Here is a 15,851-nt window from a genome sequence, read left to right as displayed (position 1 = left end):
CCACTGCTGCTATAGGATGGTTACAAGCAGAGACACATTCACTGTAACTACAATGCGTAATAAGGCGCCTTTCTTCATTCTTTTTCTTCTTCTTTTTGTGGGTTGTCTAAACTGGCAGAGGGCGTGTGAAAGAAAAATTTGGATCAATTTTTTTTTTTACAGCTGCATCTGAATTTACATTTTTGCAAATTTGAATGCTAGTTATGGCAATTGATAATAATGCTACAGTGCTGAAAAGTTTAGCATTCACTTCATTCGTGTTTAGTCACCATTCTAATGCACAGCTAAAAGTGATGTGCTTGTGATTTAAGAACACCTTTTATTGGTTTAAAATATTAAATAATTATTTCTGTCCCGTAGGTTTTATCTTTGAAGAGTAAAAACCTAGTGGGCATCACGTTGACCAACTGTGGAATCACAGACCTGGTTCTCAAAGACTGTCCCAAGATGATGTTTGTCCACGGTAGGTGCATGTGTGAGTGTGCAAGAGGAGGCTCAGTGGTTTTCTTTCTGGACTTGTCAGGGCAGCAACTTTTCAGATGGTGAAATTGTGAAATTGATGTCCCACAACACTAGCGCAGAGGATTTTATGGATGGCGATACTTGCATGCAATGCATTCTGGTAGGTGTAGGTGCTATGAGAAATACTCCCTGAGCAGGACAGTACCAATTTCTTCGTCAGTTTAGTACAAATTGAGGATTCTATTGCTGCAATCGACTCATCGCTATTGACTGCACATGCTCAAAACCATCGGTGAAATTTCTCTTTAATGACCAAGACATTTTCTCCTGGTGAACTGCCTTTGCACTTTAGAGTATACAGAGTATACGGCGGCCATCTCTGAAACTAGGTCTTCTTCAATGTACAACTTCTTGACTAAAAAGTAGTTGCTGGTGCTTCATAGTCATTAATTTACTTGTACTCTGACTGTCAGACAAATAATGGCATTTTCTTCTTCGGTACTCTTTCTTCTTTGACTTCTCCTTTGAGCCGTGTTTCCAAGAGATTCTGTGAAATTTGAGACAAAATTTAAAGAATCAGGTTAGTGGGTCTTCAAGTGTGACACCCCCAATCTGTCCCCTGTCACCTAGTACAAATATGATCAAGATGGCAGGAAAGAAATGTTATTAAGACCACTCTTTAGGTTTGATCTGAGTTGGCAAAGACTGGTATAGCCACCGAGTGTGTGGGAGCCTTTAGTTTTATCAAAGACATTTACAGAGACAGCAAGACTCGTGTACAGACATAAGTAGCTACATCAGTTGACTTTACTAGCAGTAGTGACCCTACTAGCAGTAGAGTCACTACCTGCAGTAGAGTCACTACCAGCAGTAGAGTCACTACCAGCAGTAGAGTAACTAGCAGTAGGGTCACTACGAGCAGTAGGGTCACTACTAGCAGTAGAGTCACCACCAGCAGTAGGGTCACTACGAGCAGTAGGTTCACTACTAGCAGTAGAGTCACTACTAGCAGTAGGGTCACTACTAGTGGTATGGTCACTACTAGCTGTAGGGTCACTACTAGCGGTAGGGTCTCTACAAGCAAATAGGGTCACTACTAGCAGTAAAGTCATTACTAGCAGTAGGGTCACTACTAGCGGTATGGTCACTACTAGCTGTAGGGTCACTACTAGTGGTAGGGTCACTACTAGCTGTAGGGTCACTACTAGCGGTAGAGTCACTACTTGCAGTAGTGACCCTACTAGCAGTAGAGTCACTACTAACGGTAGGGTCACTACTAGCAGACCAGCTTGTGTGAAATGTGCCACTCTGGTGACATGACATGGGGTTTGCAGCTCTTAATGATTTAACGGCCAGTCAATCGTCTGCAGTGTATGTTTAGTCTACACCCACTGATGATGCCCCCAACACATACAATTACCTATTGTGCCTTACTAGACCACAGTGTGTGAACTGACTTTGTGGGCTGGCTTTATGTGACTAAGGTAGGACTTTCCTAGTGAAACTGATATGGTGTATAGCACTTTACATCCTCACATAGCAACCGAATGCAGAATAAGATGGGTAGAGGCAAGTTTGAAGGAGAAGCAAAGATTATGTGGATAACAAACAGAAATGGCAGACCAGCCATTACCAACAGATACCACAGCATTAATAGCTTAAACACTGGTTCAGCCATGTTCTTTTTTCCAGGAGTTTGGATGGTGGTTAGACAGCAGCACTGGTGATTCTTGTTTCATTTCAAATGGATCTCTGATTTGGAATCGTGAAACACCAACGCAGTTACCAGTGTCACCATAATATTCAAGATGGTAGCTTTAAAGCACTGTGTGAACGCAGAAATCCAGATAGATTTTGATCTGTCCATATTTAGATATTCTTGCAATCCTTGCTCAGTTCAAGAAACTGTCTTTCTCTTTTCAGCCACTAGGTGTCGTGTCTTGAAACAGCTACGAGTTGAAAGCGCTCCCATAGTGAACAGGTTTGACTATGCGCAGTGCAAAAAGCTGGACATGGAGCAGGTCCTGGATCAGATACTGCGAATGCCCCCTGAAAGGAACCGCATCATCTACATGCGCCCCATGCATCGGGTTAGTATTCACTGATGTAATCTTCATTTGCCTTGTGCTCTCTTTTATGTTCTCCCTGTGGACTCAAAAATTACTCCTCCTTTCTTCAGTCAACTCCTTCCTTCTTCTGTGACTGATAAACTGATAATCATAGTGCCATGTTTGCTGTTTTACCAATAAACGGGGACTAAAGTCCATGTTAAACCAGTCACACGTAAAGCAGAAGGTCAGGCGATACTGCAGTGACTACTGTATTGACCACCTCAGGTTCACACGTCACAGACACACAAACCTGAGATGACGCCCACACACATTTCTCATATGGGTGTCAAAACAACCAACAGTGGGGGTCTTCAGGTGGTCAGGACCAGCCGGGGCGGGGGGCACATAAATAAATGAAAGTAATAATGAATACATAGTGTATTCCAATCACTCCCTAAGAAGAGGCAAAGATTAAAGCCATCTTCCTACAGTAAGTAGGGGACTAGGTGAACATCAGGGCTAGCTTGTACTGTGTATTACTGTATATCGATATGTACTGGATATATACTGTATATGGATGTGTACTGGATATATACTGTATATGGATGTGTACTGGATATATACTGTATATGGATGTGTACTGTATATACACTGTATATGGATATGTACTGTATATATACTGTATATGGATATGTACTGTATAAATACTGTGTATGGATATGTACTGTATAAATACTGTATATGGATATAGATCAAGGTATAGATCTTTATACTTGCATGGATTGAATCCATCTTTACAGATGAGATGAGTGCAGTAGATAAGATGGAGGAAACATTTTGCAGTAGATACTGTCACACTCAGTTGTCAGGTATGCGGGATATATAGTCACTATCTGGATCCACTTTACTGGACTTTTAAAGGTGAGACTATCAGGTCCTGCAGTTCACCTGTTATTTTACCTCCAGAATAGTACTTGATCCTCCATGATGACAAGATGTGCAAAGATGCAGGAGTTTGAATCCAGACCAAAAAGTTGGAAACAGCACTATTTAACAGTGTTTGTGCCTTATCACCTCTGCCAGTCAGTGATGCTCATTGATTTTATTTATTGATCATATTTTATAGATAATCATGGATTTTACGGCAGTATTTTACTATGAATGTAAGTCTTCTGTGCGTGATTGTTGTAGCTAACACACATTTCTGCTTCCCTCTCACTCCTCTTTAATGTTCCACCCGTCTTTTACTCTATTCTCTCTCTTCCTCTGCCCCTCACCCTTTTGCTCTTCTAGGTTAATTCTCTAGCACTGGAGCGTCAGTTGTTCCAGGGGCCGTACCCGTACCACATCGCTATCGTGCACGAGTTCAGCAACCCTCCGAATGTGCGGAACAAGGTCCGCATTCGCAGCTGGATGGACACCATTGCAAACATCAGCCAGTAAGTGTTGTCACACCCACACAGTACCAGACTGGTCCACAGGCCAGTCACTGACAACGTTCAAGTCTGATCCACTGGAACAAGTTTTCACATGGGTTTTTGGTCTAGAAAGTGCTATAATGATGCATGCTCAATAAGAAAATCAAAGATCTGGACACCGTAAACAGCACAGTGGCATAGCGACCGAAACCAACGATCAGTCTCATATGCAAATTACCGTGACCATTAACTAGTCTTACTGTGGCCATGTGTACTAGTCACAGGACTGGGGAATAGTTGCAATCACAGCATTGTAAGATGGTGACAGATGTACTCTTAGCCGGTTCAGGGATGGTCGTTCCCTCCCACTGCATGGTACTGGCTCAACTCAACTCTACTCTATTCGACTCTACCCGCTTTACTTTTTGGGATGTGATTTTCCACTGCAGATAGTACCCCCACATGGCGAAGCCCTGCTGGTTATTTGCGGGCGTGTTGACTAGTTTTGGGTTTTTTTTTTAAAGATTTTATTTATAATTAAATAAATATAAATAAGTATACACATATTTATATTAATTTTTTTTAATTATTTATTTATAGTGGTATTTTCGTGTCACCTTTTTGTATGGGCTCAGCTCACTTGGAACCTTGACGGAGGTGGTACCAAAAAAAGTACCTGGTACTAGGTACTATCCCTAACTATTGCCCAATGGAAAACCAAACAAAAGCGAGATGAGTTGAGTTGAGCCGGTACCATGCAGTGGAAAAGGGACATTATATGGCCTCTGACCCCCCCGTTCAAACCAGTGTTCCTACCTATCAAGGATGTGCTCACCTTCATCACCATCTTACAATGCTGTGATTGCACCTACGTATTCCCCAGTCCTGTGTGAGTAGTACACATGACCATGTAACTCTACTTAATGGTCACGGTAATTTACATATGAAACTGGTTGTTGGTTTGGGTCGTTATGCCACTGTTTTGTTTGTAAGGGTGGGGACACCTGCAGTCACTGTGTTGTTTATAAGGGTGGGGACACCTGCAGTCACTGTGTTGTTTATAAGGGTGGGACACCTGCAACCATTGTATTGTTTATAAGGGTGGGACACCTGCAGCTATTGTATTGTTTATAAGGGTGGGGACACTTGCAGTCACTGTGTTGTTTATAAGGGTGGGACACCTGCAGCCATTGTGTTGTTTATAAGGGTGGGACACCTGCAGCCACTGTAATTTTTATAAGGGTGGGGGCACCTGCAGCCACTGTATTGTTTATAAGGGTGGGGACACCTGCAGCCACTGTATTGTTTGTAAGAGTGGGACACCTGCAGCCACTGTTATTGTTTGTAAGAGTGGGACACCTGCAGCCACTGTATTGTTTATAAGGGTGGGGACACCTGCAGTCACTGTATTGTTTATAAGGGTGGGGACACCTGCAGTCACTGTATTGTTTATAAGGGTGGGGACACCTGCAGCCACTGTAGTGTTTATAAGGGTGGGGACACCTGCAGCCACTGTATTGTTTATAAGGGTGGGGACACCTGCAGTCACTGTATTGTTTATAAGGGTGGGACACCTGCAGTCAGGTGAGACTGAAGAGGTCACTTAGAGGATGATGGAATGTACCTGTCAGTAAACACTGTGTCCAGATGAACTGGTTCAGCCTTCTGGGATTTCCTCATCTGGATCATTGAGCAGCATCAGGACACTATGTGATGCTGTATCCTCTCTTACCTCTCACTTGACTCCTACAAGAACACTCTTTTCTTTCCTTGATAACCACACAACTCTGTAAACACACTACACTTAAAAACTTACTGCAGTACACCAAGCACCTCCCAGATAGTTTTCATGCCAGCCTGTGTTTGTGCTTAAATAACGCCAGTCTAGAATGTACTAGACCGCTATGAACCAGGTGTGACATGTGCTTGGTGTTTACATGTACTTTACCAACTGTCCTTCATGGGTTTTTCTTTTCTTTTTTTGGATTTTTCTCCACCTTTTTCTCCCCAATTGTACTTGACCAATCACCCCACTCTTCTGAGCCGTCCCGGTTGCTGCTCCACCCCCACTGCTGATCTGGGGAGGGCTGCAGGTAGTCTGCACCAGCCGCTTCTCTTCACCTGACAGTGAGGAGTTTCACCAGGGGGCGTAGTGCGTGGGATGATCACGCTACTCCCCCCAGTTCCCCCTCCCCCCTGAACTGGCGCCCTGACCGACCAGAGGAGGCGCTAGTGCAGTGACAAGGACACATACCCACATCCGGCTTCCCACCTGCAGACACGGCCATCTGTGTCTGTAGGGACGCCCGACCAAGCCGGAGGCAACACGGGGATTCGAACCGGCGATCCCCGTGTTGTTAGGCAACGGAATAGACCACTACACTACCCGGACACCCTTGATGGATTTTTTTGGCATTTGTTTCTGTCAGAACCAGAACCAGGAACTCTGGTGTGCCTTTGTTCCTGCACAAGTTAAAATCTACCTTTGTCTGTGTAACTCTGGCCTACTTCTTCAGGGAGCTGATAAAGTATGAGTTTTTCCCCGAAGCCACAAGGACAGAGGAGGACATCAAGAAGTACCCTAACTACCCCTGGGGCCGGGACATCTATACAATAGAAGGTAAAGCACACTAAACAAATACACTCAAACCTTACACATGTCAGACGCTTCAAAATCTTTACCGACTGTCTATGTATATCAGTTGTTTTATTTTAGTATTTTCTGAAGACCCAAAATAGAATTTCAGTTCTGGAAAAACAGGATTTTTTTAAGAGGACCAAGTTCTAATTCTTTTTGCAGGAGTTGTGGATGCTGCCCCCTACTGCATGATAACGGACTTCCCCTGGTTGAGGACTTTGAGGACAGCTGACCCCAACAGTTACGCCCGCTATGACTTTGAGGATGACGAGAGCGGTGAGTGACGTGAACACGGTGTCCCCAGCTGTCATTTCAGCTCACAGTCCCTGGACTGGTTCTGATGTTGTCCAGTCAACATTCAGTAAGAAGTAGAAAAAATTTTCATGCCACTAGGAGGTGTCTTGATACTAGGAGCAGGTTTTCAGTGTTATCACTGTTAAAGGATAAATTTGCTGTTTTACAACTGAAGTGTTAATGTTATTCATGTCCTCGTGTGCAGGCCACTCCGCTTCTGTAGAAATCTGCTGCACTCTCAGTGTGCGTCCATGTTTACAGTGCACCTGTTCAGGCCAGCTTCTAGCAGCAGCCGTGCACACGTCGAGCATGGTGTTATGCTTTAAGCCTGTTTTTCTGCTGGCTGTACGCCGACTGCTGCAGCTTCCAATATAGAAACTGCATAAAACACACTTTTGTACTACGTGCAGTCAAAGCTGCAAACATATTTGGACAAATAACTGTGCAGTTCTCTAACCTTCGTCAAAAACATTGCATTTATAGTCCGAAGGTTTGTTTCATGAGTGTTATTCTGCCTCATTCTTATCCACAGTTATCACAAGTGTAGATGTTACCACTACTATTGTGATTATAGTAAATGTCACTCATACCTAGAAAGGCAGGCTGCAACACCGTCCCTGCCGATGTCGTCTCCACAGTGTGGTCGTGTGTCTGGTCTGAATACAGCAGCTTTGTGAAATCATCCATTCTGAAAATGTGAAATTGTCAGAATTCCAGAAGATATTGAGAATTTCTTCATTTTTCAACTCTTGCCCACCTTCTACTCAACACTGTCCTTCATCTCTATTTTAATGTTCAGTGCTACATGACCTCTTCAGTGGTGAGGTAACTGGTTTCCAAGAACAACCTCATTTCAGTGAATGTAGGTTGCAACAAAAACCTGCACACGCAGCTCTCCATGGTCCATTATTCCAAAGAAGAGTTTGGAGCCACGTCTTAGAAGCAACAAAAAAAAAACTCCACAAAACTTTATAAAGGAACAGTTCACTTTTTTAACCTAGACCTTATTAACACATATAGGATATGATTTAGAATCATACAGGCAGACCTTTGCCAATCACTTCATTATTCACTACTACTACTACTACTTCTTTCGGCCGCTCCCATTAGGGGGCGCCACAGTGGATTGTCTGTTTCCTTCTCTTCCTGTCCTCTGCATCTTCCTCTGTCACACCAGCCACCTGTATGTCCTCCCTCACCACATCCATAAACCTCCTCTTTGGCCTCTTCTCCTCTTCCCTGGCAGCTCCATATTCAGCATCCTTCTCCCAATATACCCAGCATCTCTCCTCCACACATGTCCAAACCAGCTCAATCTTGTCTCTCTTGCTTTGTCTCCAAACCGTCCAACCTGAGCTGTCCCTCTAATATACTCGTTCCTAATCCTGTCCTTCTTCATCACTCCCAATGAAAATCTTAGCATCTTCATCTCTGCCACCTCCAGCTCCACCTGCTGTCTTTTCATCAGCGCGACTGTCTCCAAACCATACAACATAGCTGGTCTCACTACCACCTTGTAAACCTTCCCTTTAACTCTTGCTGGTACCCTTCTGTCACAAATCACTCCTGACACTCTTCTCCACCCACTCCACCCTGCCTGCACTCTCTTCTTCACCTCTCTTCTGCACTCCCCGTTACTTTGACCCCAAGTATTTACACTCATATGCCTTCATCTCCTCTACTCCTTGCATCTTCACCATTCCACTGTCCTTCCTCTCATTCACGCATAGGTATTCCGTCTTGCTCCTACTGACTTTCATTCCTCTTCTCTCCGGTGCATACCTCCACCTCTCCAGGCTCTCCTCCACCTGCACCCTACTCTCACTACAGATCACAATGTCATCCGCAAACATCATAGTCGACGTTCAATCGTAGTTCATGATTCACTACTAAGAGTGGTAAACCTTTGCTGGGCTTCAGTACAGTGGGGAAATGAGGGAATCACTTAAGCCTTCATAATATATCTCCTTTTTGACAATTGGACATTCACAGAAAAAGAGTCACATATGCTTTCTGTGAAATTAAAATCACTTTATTTTGCACTTCCACAAATGTTTGCCTTGCTAAATCTTTGCTCTGGAAAGTGTGGAAGTAGCTAACGCTCTAGAGCCGCCTGCCCTAAACTTCACCCATGGTTGGGATGTACTGTGTCAACTGTAAAACCAAATCAAACTGGATTTTGCTCCTATTCAAAACATATTCTGATCAAACACTGAATAAACTAAGATGCATGTGGTTGTACCGTGAGTTTCCTATGTTCCCTCCCATGTCAAGGCTTACACAAATACACATTTGACTGTGTTGAAACCCAGCGAGAAGATTTACCAAAGTGGCAAGTTTCTCAATGCTGAAGCAGTTGGTGGTGTTTTTGTACAACTCTAATTGATGCATGATTACAACACAGCTGACCAGTAGGGGCTAATGTTAGCCATCAACAGAATTACAAGTGAATGATAAGCTAACAAGAAGAGGGAGGAACACAGGGTGACAAACACAGGGTGACGTGCAAGAGTGGACGAAAATTAACCTGGGCCTTGACCAATCCAGTAGGGTCTTGCCCTTCCTGACACAACCACCAACCCTGTGGACGGGGGCACAGGTAAAGCACTGGATGCCATCCCAGTATTCATGGACTTGCAGCCATGCCTGTCGCCTCCATCAGACTTGTTAAAATGAATACCACCCTGGGCGTAGGCTGATGTGTCCTACATCATACATCATACTCCCTCCCACACACATGGTGCAGATGGACCAGTCAAGATTAAGAAACAGAAAATCTTATGATCAAGTTCCATTCACATTTCCATTTAGGAAATTAGAAAACATATCCTTTAGCATACATCCTTAACCAACCTTCTTTTTCTTTATCATTTTCCTCTCGGCAGCCACCATCTATGCCCCGCGGCGCAAAGGCCAGCTGTCGGCTGATATCTGCATGGAGACTATAGGGGAGGAGATCTCAGAGCGCAGACAGAGCAGAAGAGGGGTCTTTCAGAGATTGGTAGTCCTCTTCATTCATCATTGTGACACACCAGGGGAACCTGTGGATGATGACTACATCTAGGCACAATACCGCGACAAGAGCAAGCGATATCTGAAGTGCAAGATCAAAGCTCGAAGGAATGGATAAAAAAAGAGGCAGTTTTTTTTCTTGCGCCAAATCTAGAAATGATATATGTTGATCTTCATTTTGGAATGTTGTATATAAAACCTGAGAATTCTGTTACCAGACATGAAAGGTGATTGTTATATCTAGAAATGTGTTCTCCTCTCATGGTTACAAGCACTTTCTGTGGACTATGAATAAAAATCTTTTTTGTTGACCCTAGCAACTCTTATATGAGTTCTATCAAACATTATTAGAGCTCGGGCTGTGGTACTTAAGTGTGGTCATAGTTTCAAGTCCAGTGTTAAAGGTAACCAAAGTAGTTTTTGCCACTAGTAGCGCTGTAAAGCAGTGAGCCCCCATATTGTTTGTATCATATATTCTTCCAGCACCCACACGAGGACGCACATGCGCGCCATGACCATGGGTGGTTGTATCATACATATCTGCGAAAATAACACTAAGAAGCACTCCCAAACTGGAAACCAAGCTGCATCAATATACGATCACAAATATTAAGAAATAGAAGAAGAATATGTTGACCACAGAGGGGGGAGCTGCTGCCTCAAAGGCAGAACCATAATGTAGATGAAGAAAGCAGAAGGATAAAGGAGTAGCTAGAGGAAGTTGCTGACATTAAACGGCTTGTAGAATCCGAATGACCATATCCTGGGCAGGAAAATAGGGTATTGTCTTAGAAAAATCTCCCTCACCTTTTTTCAGGTGTTTTGTGTTTTCCTCAAGCTTGGGTCCTCTACTAGTGTCCTGGGACTTTGAGAGTTCTGTGCAGTATCGTAGCTGTTCCTAGGACTGTACTCTTCTGGACAGAGACCTCAAATGTTGTTCATGGAATCTGCTGGAGCTACTCTCCCAGTTTGGGGGTCACAGCCCCTAGTGCTTCTGTTACTACTGGGACTACTGTGGATTTCACAGGGATGCCCCTGACAGCAGGGTGTAAAATGCTAGCTGGGAAAGCATACACTGAAAGGCATAACCAAAGTGGCTGGGATAGTGCACAGGAATACTGTACTGAATACAGACTGGCAGTCCCCAAGTCCAAATTGGAGACACCACCAAAGGTGGTTGAGAACGACACAGCTAAGATCCTGTAGGACTTCAAGTTCCAGACTGACAAGCAGGTGCTTGCTAACCATCCAGAGATTGTGGGGGTCAACAAGGAGAAGAAGACAGCAGTAGTGATCGATGTAGCAATCCCGAGCGACGGCAACATAAGAAAGAGCATGAGAAGCTGAAGAAATACCAAGAGCTGAGGGAAGAACTAGATGGGATGTGGAAGGTGAAATCCACAGTAGTCCCAGTGGTAATAGGAGCACTAGGGGCTGTGACCCCCAGACTGGGAGAGTGGCTCCAGCAGATTCCAGGAACAACATCTGAGGTCTCCTTCCATAAGAGTGTGGTCCTAGGAACAGCTAAGATACTTTGCAGAACCCTCAAACTCCCAGGCCTGTGGTAGAGGACCCGAGCTTGAGGAAGACACGCACCACGCGAAAAAGGGTGAGAGGGAGATTTATATACCAAGTTAATGGCATTTGTCTATTGACAATATTTATAATTACAAAGTAAGTGCTTATATGTATGTCTGCAACTGCTGGCCAGTTCATTCCTGTTATTCAGTGTGGACATTTGTGGTGTGCAGAGGATAAAATATGTGTCAGTTAGACATAGATGCACATGTTACTGCTGGGTGGGTGAATAAGCTTTGTTCTTTGAGAGGATTTTCCAGGTGGCTGAATAATTAATGTGTCTGTTCGCCAATGACCAAATATAAGGGCTTTAAACATGTGACATTCTTTAAACGGTTGTTTCTAAAGCTACACGTGTGTGCATTACACCTCTTTTTGAATGTTCCCTCTATCAGACCCATGTATATCTCTATTTTGTCGTTGTCCTCTCTCGTCACCGTAGCTTGGTAGATAACTCCCTTTGTCTTGGCGTTTCCCCTCGAGGGGGCGTGAGTGGTTCACACGACAATTGCAGTTGGGGGAGTCTGGTTGTGATGAAGGCGTCATTGATTTGTTGATGATTCTTGTGTTGTGGGATGATATGTGTTGGATGTAGGCATGCAGCTGTAACTCATGTTGATGGTGCTCTTGTTGAATATCTTCCTCAGTTGGTGAAGCACTTACCGACAAGTTCAAAAAACTGCTTACCATGTTTGTGGCCATGGTATCACTGTAGAGTGGGTTGTACCACAGTATCACTGTAGGGTGGGTTGTACCACGGTATCACTGTGGAGTGGGTTGTACCACAGTGTCACTGTAGGGTGGGTTGTACCACGGTATCACTGTAGGGTGGGTTGTACCACGGTATCACTGCAGGTTGGGTTGTACCACAGTGTCACCGTAGGGTGGGTTGTACCACGGTATCGCTGTAGGGTGGGTTGTACGACAGTATCACTAGTGTGGGTTGTACCACGGTATCACTGTAGTGTGGGTTGTACCACGGTATCACTGTAGGGTGGGTTGTATCACGGTGTCACTGTAGGGTGGGTTGTACCACGGTATTGCTGTAGGATGGGTTGTACCACACTGTCACTGTAGGGTTGGTTGTACCACGGTATCGCTGTAGGGTGGGTTGTACCACGTTGTCGCTGTAGGGTGGGTTGTACCACGGTATCACTGTAGGGTGGGTTATATCACGGTGTCACTGTAGGGTGGGTTGTACCACGGTATTGCTGTAGGGTGGGTTGTACCACGGTGTCACTGTAGGGTGGGTTGTACCACGTTATCACTGTATGGTGGGTTGTACCACGGTATCACTGTAGCGTGGGTTGTACCACATTATCACTGTAGGGTGGGTTATACCACGGTGTCACTGTAGGGTGGGTTGTACCACGGTATCGCTGTAGGGTGGGTTGTACCACGGTGTCACTGTAGGGTGGGTTGTACCACGGTATCGCTGTAGGGTGGGTTGTACCACGGTGTCACTGTAGGGTGGGTTGTACCAGGTGATATTTCGTTTTCTGCTATGTTTGTTGGTTTGCTGGCAGTCAGTGTGTAATGGTGGGTTGTACTTGTCTCTTTTGCAATGCATCTTGGTATGGGGGTGCAGCTTCATTGAAGATGGACTTATTAGATGATGATTTTGAGTCTTCTATTAATGCTATTAATGCTTCTATTAATAAAGTTATCTACCAAGCTACGGTGATGACAGAGGACAACGACAAAACAGAGACATACGTGGGTCTAACAGAGGGGACATTAAAAAAGACGTTTAATGCACACACATGTAGCTTTAGAAACAACCGTTTAAAGAATGTCACATGTTTAAAGCCCTTATATTTGGTCATTGGCGGACAGAAACATTAATTATTAAACCACCTGGAAAATCCTCTCAAAGAACAAAGCTTATTCATAGGACCCGGGGACTATAGGCACGGCCCCCCCAGCAGTAACATGTGTCACCTGTGTCTCCGCAGACACATGTCTTATCATCTGCAGACCACAAGTGTCCACACTGAATAACAGGATCAACTGGCCTGCACGTGCACACATACATATAAGCTCCTATTTTGTAATTATACATAAATCATGACAACACACAAATACCATTGTGTGTGTGTGTGTGTTTGTTTGTAAATAACTTAGTTAAAAGAAACACTCAACGGTAGGGGAAGTGCTCAACAAATAAGGAGCAAAATCCAGTGAGTCAAGTAAATCCTTCATGTTTATGTATATTGCAGCGAATTGCCGGGGACACTCGGGGAACCGCCACAGCCGGGACGCGAACCCGTATCTCCTGCACCGCGGGCGACAACATTAACCAGTCGACTAAACGGTCCGGTCTGTTAGCCAATGGATAACGTATCTACTTATTCGTGCACGTTACACTCCTCCTCCTCCTCCTCCTCCAAGCGCGTCCCCGCGCTTCAGCGTATCAGCTCCCTCACGCCTCTGGGCGCACGCGCTTCCGATGACCTCACGGTCTCACGATCCCACTTTTTTTTTTTTTTTGTAAATTTTTTTATTGGGTTTTTAAAGACAAAATGTAAAACAAGAACAGAGGGGGCATATAACAGTCCCCCGATCACACCCTACTCCCTCCCTCCCAACAACATAGTCCCCCGGGGGGAAATAAATAAATAATACATAAAAATAAAAAATACGCAGACAACATCAGGAGGAAAAGAGAAAATAAAAAAGGGAAGGTACAAACGAGAAAAATGTAAATGAGGCTTGTGTAGTACACTTGATAAGAATGACACTTACAAGGGCTGGTGTTTTTGTTGTTTTACTCCATCTGTCAAATAGACATTACAGAGGACACGTTTTCAGAGCACGGCTCACTATACGAACGGCAACACTCATCTGACGACTCTACCCGAATGCCCCAGAGTGCACCGCGGGAGCCAGCACTACGTCACACAGGCTAGAAGCAATTAACCTGCAGTGCCCTCCTGTGGCGAGAACCGGCTATCACAACAACACAGCAGACAATTCTCCTCTTTACTAGTAGTGAGTGGTCAATGAAGGTAAGTATATAAAATAAAAAATAGATGGGGGGCTACTAAATCCCAAGTACCCCACACTCTCCCCTCAAAAAGATAATGGCGTCCCGACATAACAAATCTACCAGTCCACATTGCATAACTTTTCATTGAAAAGATAGGTTATTACTAAGCAGGAGTCAATCTGGATACTGTACTGTAATCAGTCATAACATATAACACACATCTCCTATTAATGGTATATGTTTGCAGTAAATAATGTGCACTTGAATCCACTGCTTCGTCCGTCTTGAGGCCGGGGAGCTATAGTATCTGACTAAAAGCAAATAACTTTGTAATAGTAATATCCCTGGTGGTAACAGGTGTGTTCTAAAACACCAATGCTACAGTAACTCTATGTCTGGTGATCACAGGACAACTAAAATCACATAGCTATAACAATTGTAACATGTCAAAAGTTTTTTTTTTGTTTTTTTTTTAAAAAAAAAAATTTTTTTTTCATTTATTTATTTATACTGACTTGTCTGATTTGCTTATCTACCAGACACACTAGGCTGCCCTAGTCTGTGATAAGTAAACACTGGTGTAGGTTTTCTATTTCTCAAAGGATATGCTTTTTCTCTGGCAGGCTGCACAGCTTCCCCTGGAGGAGGCTGCAAGGCATCTTCTGGTGGAGGCTGCAAGGCATCTTCCGGGCTCTTGTCGTCATCGGGCTCATCCTCTTCTTCAGCTCCAGATGTCTCGCCATTCTCTGACACTGTCCCATTGTCCTCTATTGTTGCAGGCTGCTCCGCAAAATCCTCTTCATCTTGACCGTCTCTTTCCTCCGGATAGAACTCCAAGGCGTCTGGGCTCAGCTGACTCTGGATCCGCTCACTGGCTCTGACTGTTGGTCGTCCCACGATGCATCTCCAGTTATCCTCATCATCTGAGTCACTGTCCTGTTCCTGGTTCCACTGCATTTGTCTGTCTGTCTTCTTTCTCTCCCGTCTAGGTTTCACAGGTAAGTCCTCTTCTCTTGGTTCCACCGGCAGGAAGTCGCATGGCAGAAGAAGGTTCCTATGCATGATTCTGGTTCGTCCTTTTCCATTCTCCGGCTTCAGCTCATACACAGGGCTGTCGGCGTGCTTCCTCTGTGTTACTACATGCACCTGGTCCTCCCAGAATGGTCTTAATTTCCCCGGTCCTCCTTTCTCGTTCAGGTTGCGGATGAGAACCCTGCATCCGGGATACAGCTCTGTCCCGTGGGCCTTTTTGTCGTATAGTGTTTTGTTTCTGGCCCCCTCCTTCCGTGCTGTCTCTGATGCTAGGCGATAGGCGTCATTCATGCGGGCCTTCCACTTCTCTGCATATTCTTGATGGGATAGTGCCTGGTCCTTTGCTCTAAGGCCAAACATCAGGTCAATGGGAAGTC

General features: G+C 44.6%; 1 protein-coding gene and 1 long non-coding RNA gene across 4 annotated transcripts in view; one reads left to right on the top strand and one right to left on the bottom strand.

Annotated features, from left to right (window-relative positions):
• Positions 1-10,184, top strand: part of fbxo38 (F-box protein 38) — an 82,192-nt gene extending 72,008 nt beyond the window's left edge. For both annotated transcript variants that reach the window (XM_056284033.1, XM_056284025.1), the window contains 6 exons: positions 361-463; positions 2,386-2,552; positions 3,807-3,952; positions 6,448-6,551; positions 6,732-6,845; positions 9,749-10,184. In XM_056284033.1, the coding sequence (XP_056140008.1) occupies positions 361-463; positions 2,386-2,552; positions 3,807-3,952; positions 6,448-6,551; positions 6,732-6,845; positions 9,749-9,927 (813 nt within the window). In that variant the 3' untranslated portion in view covers positions 9,928-10,184. The remainder of the gene's footprint in view (positions 1-360; positions 464-2,385; positions 2,553-3,806; positions 3,953-6,447; positions 6,552-6,731; positions 6,846-9,748) is intronic.
• LOC130116100 (uncharacterized) lies at positions 758-14,486 on the bottom strand. 2 transcript variants are annotated; one of them, XR_008810536.1, is made up of 4 exons: positions 14,199-14,486; positions 9,717-9,923; positions 7,454-7,551; positions 758-1,009 (listed from the first exon to the last, which is right to left on the bottom strand). It is a non-coding gene; the product is annotated as an uncharacterized LOC130116100 (long non-coding RNA). The 2 variants fall into 2 exon arrangements; XR_008810535.1 differs by having other exon boundaries at positions 9,717-9,904.
• Positions 14,487-15,851: the final 1,365 nt, after the last annotated feature.

Source organism: Lampris incognitus, chromosome 1 (assembly GCF_029633865.1).
Source record: "Lampris incognitus isolate fLamInc1 chromosome 1, fLamInc1.hap2, whole genome shotgun sequence".
NCBI lineage: Eukaryota > Metazoa > Chordata > Actinopteri > Lampriformes > Lampridae > Lampris > Lampris incognitus.
The sequence above is the reverse complement of the archived record's forward strand: the minus strand, read 5'-3'. Positions and strand labels throughout refer to the sequence as shown.